This window comes from Cibotium barometz, chromosome 61 (genome assembly GCF_041138505.1).
Source record: "Cibotium barometz isolate CiBa-2024 chromosome 61, ASM4113850v1, whole genome shotgun sequence".
In the NCBI taxonomy this organism is placed as follows: domain Eukaryota; kingdom Viridiplantae; phylum Streptophyta; class Polypodiopsida; order Cyatheales; family Cibotiaceae; genus Cibotium; species Cibotium barometz.
This window is the reverse complement of record NC_141106.1, coordinates 16,404,676-16,415,149: the sequence shown is the minus strand read 5'-3', so window position 1 is coordinate 16,415,149 and position 10,474 is coordinate 16,404,676. Positions and strand designations below refer to the sequence as shown.

At 41.1% G+C, this 10,474-nt stretch overlaps 1 protein-coding gene across 1 annotated transcript; it reads right to left on the bottom strand.

Annotated features, from left to right (window-relative positions):
- Positions 1 to 283: 283 nt before the first annotated feature.
- LOC147604603 (pentatricopeptide repeat-containing protein At2g33680-like) lies at positions 284 to 3,181 on the bottom strand. The gene has a single exon (XM_086794988.1). The coding sequence runs from the start codon at positions 3,179 to 3,181 to the stop codon at positions 284 to 286; it is 2,898 nt and encodes a 965-aa protein (XP_086651114.1).
- Between the last annotated feature and the right edge of the window lie 7,293 nt (positions 3,182 to 10,474).

Here is a 10,474-nt window from a genome sequence, read left to right as displayed (position 1 = left end):
AGATGTTACACCACTCACACAACCCTACGGTGTCAGGGCTAAAATCTAGATGGAAGTATGTGAAGGGCATTACTGATCAGTTAGTGGACAATTTGTCATTGTTAATCTTGTTAATGATTCTCTATACACCTTTGATGGGTTGCCTCTTGCTTCTATCTGTACAACAGCTACTTTTTATGATCATGGCCCAGCCTGCAAAACCTGTTGTTGAGTGAGACCGCCCAAACAAAGCACAAAGCAGTGTTAACTGGTTGGCCACTACCTTCAAGCTTCTAGCAGCCCCTCAGATCTTAAGCAACCCCATTGTAGCATCAACCTTTCCAGCATCAGCATAGATGTTGGATAATACAACATAGGGTGCAGCCCTCTCTGCATCCAGTCTCAAAAGACCCTTGGCTGCACGCTCTCCTCCCTCAATATCCACTAGGTTTCTGTATGCACCAAGTAAGGCCATCCATGAAATTACACTAGGCTGAACAGGCATCTTGTTGACCAAGGCTTCTGCTTCATGTGTCAGGCCTGCTCTCCCGAGTAAGTCGATCATGCAATTGTAATGATCGGTAGAAGGTGTTAGGAGATGCTGTTGCTTCATGTATCGCAAACATTGCCAGCCTTCTTCAACGAGTCCACCATGGCTACATGCAGAAAGGACACTCACAAAAGTTGCCTTATCTGGGAAAGTTCCTATAAGCTGCATTTGCTGAAGCAGTGAGACAGCATTCTGCACCTGCCCATTTAGGCTAAGTGTTGCAATCATAATGTTCCATGAAACCACATCCCGCTGCTTCATTTTGTCAAACATCCTTTGAGCATCATCCAAGCTTCCACATTTGCCATACATGTTTAAGAGAGCATTGCCCACAACATTGTCCTGCTCAAGTCCACGCTCTGCAACAATCGCATGAACATGCTTGCCTTCTTCTAAGGCTGCTTGATTAGCACATACAGAAAGAATGCTTATGAAAAGGACACCATTTTGCTCCTGCATGTAATAAAAGGTCTTCATCGCATCCTTGATGCTATCACATTTGCCATACATGTTTATCAGGGCATTACCCACGACAACATCTAAGTCAAAGAAACTAGCTAGGATATGAGTGTGCAATTGCCTACCCTTGGGTATGGCCCCTTGGCTAGTACACGTGGAGAGAATACTACTGAAAGTGACCTTGTCTGCTATCACCCCTTCCCATGGCATTTGATTGAAAACTTGGAGAGCATCCTTGCCATGACCATTCTGAGCATATGCTGCAATTATAGCATTCCACGAAACAAGGTCCCGTCTGCTCATTCTGTTAAAAACTTCAGATGCATTTTCCACCACACCACACTTTCCATACATGTTGATAAGGGCATTGCCCACCAAAACATCTGAGTCTATTCCACCAGCTATAGATCGGGTATGTATCCGTTTACCTTCAGCTAAATGTTCGTGGCTTGAGCACAAAGAAAGAATGCTACTAAAGGTGACCTTGTCTGCAATTACTCCTTCCCAGTGCATTTTATCAAAAACTAGGAAGGCTTTACTATTTTTCCCTTTCCGAGCATAGGCTGCCATTACAGCATTCCATGAGAATATATTGCACTCACGCATACCATTGAAAACCATTTCTGCCTCTGCTGGGCTATGGCACTTGCCATACATATTGACCAGAGCAGTTCCAACAATAACATCTGTGTCATATTTAGTGCCTATTAAGTGGACATGCATCCTCTTACCCGCATTTAAAATTACCAGTTCGGCACACACAGAAAGAAGACTAACAAAGGTGACCCCATCTGGCATCACTCCCTCCTGCTGCATTTGATAGTACAAATGAAGCGCATACTGGATTTTCTCCCTTTTGATGCAGCCAGCAAGCATGGCATTCCATGAGAACACATCCCGCATGAACATGTCATCAAATGCTTGGCGTGCATCCTCCGAGCTGCCACACTTGCAATACATGTTGAGAAGAGCATTTCTCAAAATGATATTTCCCTCAGACTCATCTGTACAAACCCGCACATGCATCTGCTTGCCTTCCCACAAGGTTGCCTGGCTAGCGCATGCAGAAAGAATGCTAACAAAAGAGATGATGTCGGGAAGTACTCCTTTCCCCTGCATTTGATTGAAAAGTAGAAGTGCATCTTCTCCCATCTCATTCTGAGCGTACACAGATATGACACTATTCCACAAGGCTACATCATGTTGAGCTAGTTTGTCAAACACACCACGTGCATCCTCTAGGCTACTACATTTGCCATACATACTTACAAGAGCCGTCCCTACGACAGGGTTTCCATCAAATCCATTCCTGATAATGCAGCTATGTATCCATTTGCCTTCTACTAGAGCTTCTTGCCTGCTACATAAACTAAGTAGGCTAAGAAACGTTGCTCGATTTGGGATTATTCCTTCTTGCTGCATCTCTACAAATAGATAGAAGGCGTCCTTGCCTTTCCCATGATGGGCATGTGCTAAGATCATGGCATTCCAAAGGACTGTATCCCTCCCCGGGATTTCATTAAAAGTCAGTATAGCATTCTCCAAGCTAATACATTTATTGTACATGTGGACAAGAGCTGTTCCCACGACGACATCCGAGCCAATGCCGGCAGCGATGATACGTGCATGAACCCGCTTGCCTGCGGGAAGCGCCTCCTGGCTAGCACATAGAGAGAGGACAGTGACAAAGATGAACTTATTTGGCACAACTCCTTCCACATGCAACTGTTCGAAGAGCCGGAGGGCATCCTTTTCTTTTCGATTTCCGGCATATGCTTTGATGATGAAGTTCCAAGAGATCACATTGGGTTGATGTATGTGAGTAAAGGATGCATGGGCATCAATGGTTGCACCACATTTGCCGTACATTTCAAGGAGCAGGTTACACAAGAGGGTGTTGTGCTCAAGGCCAGTTTCCACCATGAAGTGATGGATGCAAAAGCCATGCAGGAGGGTCTTTGTGAGCCCACACCATTGCAACATAGAAGAGCATGTGGAGAAAGCTGCAGAGAGTACCTCGCCTTCTTCATGGTACGCCAGGCCCTTTTGGAAAGGTGAGGCCAGGAAACCCCATTTTGGCTCATCGGGCGAGCCCAGAAAGCTGCCATCATCGGTAAGCGAGGAGACTCTGCAGCGTTTCCTGACAGCATTCCGCATCCGCTTCCCGCCCGCGTCAGGCCATAGTCTCTGCATCCATGGGGAAATTTCATCATCCAGGAGTTAATAAGATTCTAAATTTATTTCTTTCTTTTTTTTGGAAATTATATGTATATACTTTCCAATGATCAAACTCATTAGGCTAATGTGCCCTGATTTATATCACCTAATCCCAAATTGTAATGCCTGGACAGCCTCAGCATATCTATTATTATTCATCCTATTGATATGATACACAGACCAACAAAAATGTACACTTCTAAACATAACTTCAGTGGTCTCTATTCCTTGTTTGTCCCCCTTGCAAATCTAGAGACCCAAATCACCCATAGGCACTGATACCTAATTATGCAGAAGATCAGATCAATCTCATCAGTCATCTTGTATAATTTTCCCAGTAACTAGTCCCACCAAGACCTACTCACTCCTAAATTGTGTTCTACCCATCTATCTATTTTCCCCAAAACCCCCTTAAAGTAGGAAACTCCCAGAAAGCATGCCTCCCTTTCTCAATAGCAGCTTTGCATCTGGGGCATGTCCCAGCACTAAAGTTCCTCTAGAGTAGCTTAAATCCAAGAGGTAAAGCCAGGAGACAAACTCTCCACAGAAACACTTGGGCTTTCACTGGGATGATTAAAGCATTCCAGATCAAATTCCACCTTTTCTTCCAAATGTTTCCATCCCACCTTTTCTTCCAAATGTTTCCATCCCAGCTGATTCTCCAAACTTTATTGCAATATTTGACATTCATTTCCCCTTTACACATTTCTTCATACAATGCCTTTGTGTTGATTTTATCGACTTTAGCCCCATTAAACCAGCTCCAGTCTTGAAACTAGGAGTCTTCATTGTCTGATGTAGAATACCAATTCTTTTCCACCTCTGAGTTCAGGCCCTGAGTCTCACTTTGTTGCAATGTGAACTCTCCCATAATCTGTTGGAGCTCTTTCCATCCTGCTTGAGAGAAATCCCATATGTCTTTTAATCTCCTAAGTCCCTTATTATTCAGTCTTCTGGAAGCCTTAGTATCCAACAGGGCTAGGGGAGGCTTAAACCTATGGGTCCACCAAGTATTTAGGTTCAGTAGATAATTCCTAGAAATCTTGGTGCACCCATTCGAGTTGATCAAACCCATGGCTTCTTTCCAATTATAGCAAAGAAACTTGTAGAAGGAAGAGCTTCTTACTTTTAATGGGGCAAAGGAAAGTATTTTCTCTTTCCAGTTGAGACCAAGCCATTTGCCCCATAAGCTGGACTTTTGCCCCCTCTATCTCTTCTTTCAGCATCCTAGCCCAGATACTTTCTTGTTTAAGAAATTTAGGGAAGCTAACTAATATTCTAGCTTTAGTATGAGAGGGGAGGTGAAGAATTCCCAAGCCTCCCTGATTTTTGGGGAGAGTTGCCTTGTACCAAGCTAGCTAGGAGAGGGCCTTTTTTTCATTGTGGCCATTCCTCCATAAAAAGTTCCTCATAGGAGCAATAATTTTTTTCCAATGTCGTTTCTTGAACTCTATCACACAGGACAGATAAAACAGTCAGGTCCTTGTTACTTACTCCCACTCCCACCTAGGTGTCTAATGATCCTTCCTCTTCTAATGACATCACATCCCCATGTTTCAATGTCAAAGTTGTCTTCTTCTATCAGGCTTATTATTCTGGATTTATGGATCTATTACATTTATATCCTGAAGCTTTGCCAAATACTTGCACTAGCTATAGAGCATTCCTCACATTTTCATTGTCAGCTCTCAAGAATAGTGGATAATCATCAGCAAAACATTGAATAATTAATTGTTCCCCATTCCTAAGTTTTAGTCCAGTGATAGATCCTTTTCACTAGCATCCTCCAATGCTATTATCAAGGGATGAGAAGCGACAACAAACAATAAGGGAGCTAGGGGACATCCTTGCCTTACAGAGCTTCTAATTTCAAATTCCCCCACTAGCCTCCCATTTAATAAAAGCTTACAGTGAGCTCGAGCTGTTAAAGTGTATATGCATGCAGCAATCATGTAGCCAAAGACCATCTTCTTCATTACTCTAGCTACAATTGACCAGTGGATTCTGTCATATGGCTTCTCTAAGTCTAGTTAGAATATTACACATTCTTGTCCTGTTTTCTAAGCCAGATCCTTTCCCAACAATGTTGCAAAGATGTTGTCATATATAGATCTGTCTTTGATAAACCCATAATGTTTACTGGAGATCAGCTCTTGGAGAGCAGGGCTAATTCTCAAAGCTATAACCTTTGCCAAAATTTTGTATATCATAGTGAGAAGAGTGATAGGCCTCCAAACATTAAAATGTGTGTAGGAAGGTTGTTTAGGGATTAACTTAATTAGTCGTTATCTTAAATCATTATCAAGCTCTCTTGTTGTAAGGTCCCTCCCCCAAGCCATGTATGTGTCTCTTTTAATATAGATTTCAAGAAGGAAAGAGAGTGCACTTAGAGAAGAGTGAGACAATAAGGCTAGAAACATTAGGAAAGTGTTAGAATAAAAATATTAGCTCCAAAAATCCTAAAAGAAATAAGAAGACAAGAATAGTTCTATTAAGAGATAAGTATCTCCAAAAATAAAAATTCGAATTTAGGTGATAGGAGGTCGTGTTTAGAGTACTTTTACATATTTAGAGTCCATGGATAATAAAAATGTGGAAAAGCAACACGTTTCTAAAGATGGCGCATTTGTGGCTATATACAGATGTTTTTGCCTATTCTACTCGGCGATGGCTTGTAGACTAGATGCCTTTCGGTTCTTCTGACTGGTTATACGATCATATTCTGAGTTTTTATCAGAGAGTTATGGCTGAAACAATTCATTGGTTCTATCAAGGTCTCTACACAAGGAAATTGTAAGAATGCAGCTAGTAGTAGCCACAAGGTGATTCTAGACCTTGAGATGCATATATCCCTTCATTCTTATCTAATCTCTTGGAAAAGAAAGCTAGATTACTATGACCTTTATGAGGAAGAGACTACTACTCCTCCATAGCTTTTCTTTTAAAGAAAGCTAGATTGCTATGACCTTTATGAGGAAGAGACTACTACTCCATAGCTTTTCTTTTAAAAAGAAAGAATAATATATCGTAACCCTGTAAGAGAAGGCTACTTTGCCATAGACCTTCCAAAGAGAGAAAAGTTAGTGTACGAGTAAGAGGAGATAAAGCTTGGGGGATGATCTGATGATCTGATGATTTCAATCATAAGAGAAGGTATTAGAAGACTCTCTATTCTCATATATCAAGTTCTGAATCTCTTATTAACAAGCAAAGGCAACGATAAACGATAAATTTCTATAAGGTATATATATATTTTGTTTTTTAATTATATATCATTCTTAGGGGTTGAGGTATGGCCCCGGCTTCTCTATTAATTGTTAATAGTAGTGATCTATTTGATTGATTTACTAGTTAAAGTTTGTATTCTTTTAAACAACAGCATATGCCTTAATAAAGAATGTCTTATCGCAATCTCAAGTTGAAATGCTAAAATCTTTGTGAAAAGGATTGTTTTCTTAAGAAGGTAACATGGATTCTAGTCCTATGGTTTAGTTGAGTAAATGGATTGTTATCTTGGTTAAATTAAGGTACAGGTATAACTTCTCCTTACCTTGACGCTGCCCCATTCTTGTGCTTGTTACATAGCCAGACACAGCGGAGACATTAGTAAGGCCTGGAGTCGACCCATGGTATCCCTCATACCATTGGGAGAATGAGGTTAGTTGAGTAAATGGATTGTTATCTTGGTTAAATTAAGGTACAGGTATAACTTCTCCCTACCTATGGTTTAGTTGAGTAAATGGATTGTTATCTTGGTTAAATTAAGGTACAGGTATAACTTCTCCCTACCTTGACGCTGCCCCATTCTTGTGCTTGTTACATAGCCAGACAGCGGAGACATTAGTAAGGCCTGGAGTCGACCCATGGTATCCCTCATACCATTGGGAGAATGAGGTTCTTCGATTGAGGGTGAGTGATTGTGATGTTGTCTAGTTCTGAGGACCCAGGCTAGTGTGGTGAATAAGCCCACCCTAGTGTGTAGACATCTCTCTGAGGGGTGAGAGGATTGAGTGACAGAGCCTAAGGGGGCGACAGGCCGGCTTGAGTCCTTGCCAGTGGCCCATGATGAGGTGTATGGTCCCGTAGGGTTTTGCCTAGCATGTAGAGGCTCGAAGGCCAAATTCTAGATCATCGGTAGTATAATCTATGCAATGCCCTTTGATCCAGCTTTTGACGTGAAGCAAATCTTGAGAGAATCATGCCCTATTTGGGTAGACATAATAGGCCTCTCTCCTTGGCTAAGGCCGGCCTTGAAGGAGCTGGATGGCACATTGGGCCCGTGCTATTTGTTCCCAGTGAGCAAGACAATGGTCATCATTCAAAAAAATTGTATGTGTCATGGAATACAACGGTGGAAACCTCGAAGCTGCTTGAGATGGACTTAGGAGAGTTTGGGAAAATGGAACTTAAACTAAACTTTGGGAACTTTCCAGGAGCGTGCTTTAGGTGTGGAAATTTTGGTCACATAGCCAGAGACTATAGAGTGAGAAGCAGCATGAAGACCAATGAGGAGAACAAGGAAGAGGGGTCAACAGAGGAAAAAATAGGGGAAATTTTAGGAACACAAGTTGATAAAGGGGACAAAGGAAAAGACAAAATGAATATGGAAGAAAGGGACCCTGAGAATCTAGGATCGACCAAGGTTAGGGATGAATCTAGGGGGGAAAACACCCTTATATATGTAAAAGGGGAAGCTAGGAACACTTAATCAAAAAGGGGGAGGGAGAGGTGCTCAAGAAGTAAACCTGCAGAAGGACTTAGTCCACCTATCTATTCTAATCCCTATAGACCTGTGAGGGATGACAGCGAAACATCATCTATGGGGAAGTTCAACTAGCAAGTGGATACTACTTGGAAGGAGATCCAAACAGGGATTGGAGAGCCAAGGATAGATTCAAAAAGAGAGGAGGGACTGGAGGTGAAGATGGTTCCTGCACAACTGCCTTAGAATGAGCAAGATGAATAGGGTCAGGGGTTGTACTTGGAATGTTAAAGGCTTGAAGGATAAAAGAAAAAGTTCAACCTTTTGGGGGATGGTGAAGAATTGAACTTGTCCATAATGGCAATCCAAGAACATAATCTAATGGGTAATAGAGAGAAGAAGTAAGAGTGCTTCATGGACTAGACAGTATTGTACGGGGGAGTGAAGAAATGATATAGTGGGATTATGTATACTATTAAGAAAGACTTAAAACCTTCTATTATAGCCAACCATCCTAATGGCAGGATATTATATGTAGAGGTCCAGGTAGAGGAAGAGAAGATATGGTTGATTAATATCTATGGGGGCCATAATCACACAACTAGGGGAGAAATGTAGGAGTGGATCAATAGATTGCACATCCAGCAACCCTGCATTTTGATGGGTGATTTTAATGTGGTGGAGAGACACCTAGATAGATGTGGGGAAAGCACAGTCATGATGGGACATGAAAAAAAAATGAGAGAGTCTCAAAGGGAACTGGGCCTAACTGCTGATGAATGGAAGTTAGGACCTTGGAGCTATGACCTGGGACATACTTATTTTATCCTGCAATACATGGGGTCATCCTCTAGAATAGATAGAATTGTTTTTAGTCAACAAGATTCCTGGGTGCACCACACAATATCCTTAAAAGTGAAAACATCTACTATCTTGTCTGACCATATGCCTTTATGTGGGGCTGGCAAACAACTCAATGGGGGGAAAGTGAACTTAGGGATTTCCTAGTAAGGAAGCTAAGAGTTAATAACAGTTTACTACAAGATGATTTCTTCACACTTCTCACCAAAGAAGTTGTTAATAGGCTTAAGAGCTGTCATGAGAATATATTTTAAGTCCTCTAGAAAAATATTATTTATCCCCTCTTGAGTAATTTGGGGACGCCTAGGTTACTCTTGCGTCATGCCGGCTAGGTTAATATCGTGGGTGATACCACTATAAATATTAATACATGCGGTATATGACGTACGTTGAGGCCACCTATGATTATTTCAGTTAGGTTTGTATGGCAGGATGATTCCTGGGGTACTTACGCCTGGTAGTCATGAGTTGGTGATGATTTGTGCCTGTTTAATATTTGTGGGATTAATTTAATAATTAATTGTGCTTATATTTTCAGGTGATGAAGACTATGGGAATTGAAGAGTTTACTTTGGAAGAAATGTCACATTTCATTTTTGGCAAGCATAGTAGCTTGCAACCTTAGCAAATGATTTTTCCATTTTGAACTTTAGGAAAGATACATTTATTATGTGGAATTTATTATAGCCTATGGCTTTACCCTAGTCCCAATATTTGACACTCTATTTTTGTAAAAGAAGAGTGCCGTGCTCTCTAAAAAGCACATCTTGTATATTTTGGGGGCTAGGCCTAATTTTGGTGAAAAAGAAAGCTAATAAAGAAATACTCTTGTGTGGAAAGAGGCCACGCACAAGAGGGGGGAAGATAGCACCCAATATGGTCTATTGAGCTAAGTATTTTAATTTTGTTAAGTGTTTAAATTTCAATTGATTTGAATTACTTGAAGCTTGCAAAGCAATGGTTTTATGGTTGAATCAATTCTTGTGAATTCTCTACTCTTCCACAATCAATTCCTAGAATAAGATTCTGGTTGCAGTGGTATCAGAGCTTGGGCTAGGAGTGGTGGAGAAGGTAGGAAAGGGCTTCAACTTCTCAAAAATCAAGAAAGTGCAGGAATTTATCCAGTGGACAGAAGGGTGTTTTGTAGGTCTTTACCCAAAGGATAAAGATTCAAAACTAGATCTACTCTCAAACCCACTCACCACCCTGCAAAACCATCCCTCTTTATCAAAAAGTGGTTTTTTCAAATACGTAGTGAAATCAAAATTTGACCGCATGGATGAAATCCCCATAGCCAAAAACCTCACAGTATTCTCTCAGAAATCAGAAAGCTTCAAGCAGTAGTAAATCTATAAAGGACGGAGCCTATTTTTCACTGTAAAACCCATCAAAAAAATCACACAAGAAAATCCATGGAGAAGAAGCGCACGGCGCAGCCTGCCGCGACGCAAATCGGCGCATGGAGATGATAAAAAAAATCCCAAAGCTTTAATCCCATAAGCTTTAATCTCCATAAGCTAATCAATGCTTAATCCTAATCTTACTTTTCCCAATCCCCATACAAGTCACATCACCTTTTTGGAGCCTTTACTTCTCTTATTTTCAAATTTGAAGAGAAATACAAAAGGTTTCCAAATCTGAAATTTCTGGGTGCAGAAAAGTGATTTACAGGTTTTAAAAGGCTTAAAAATTGCCTAGAAAAGGCC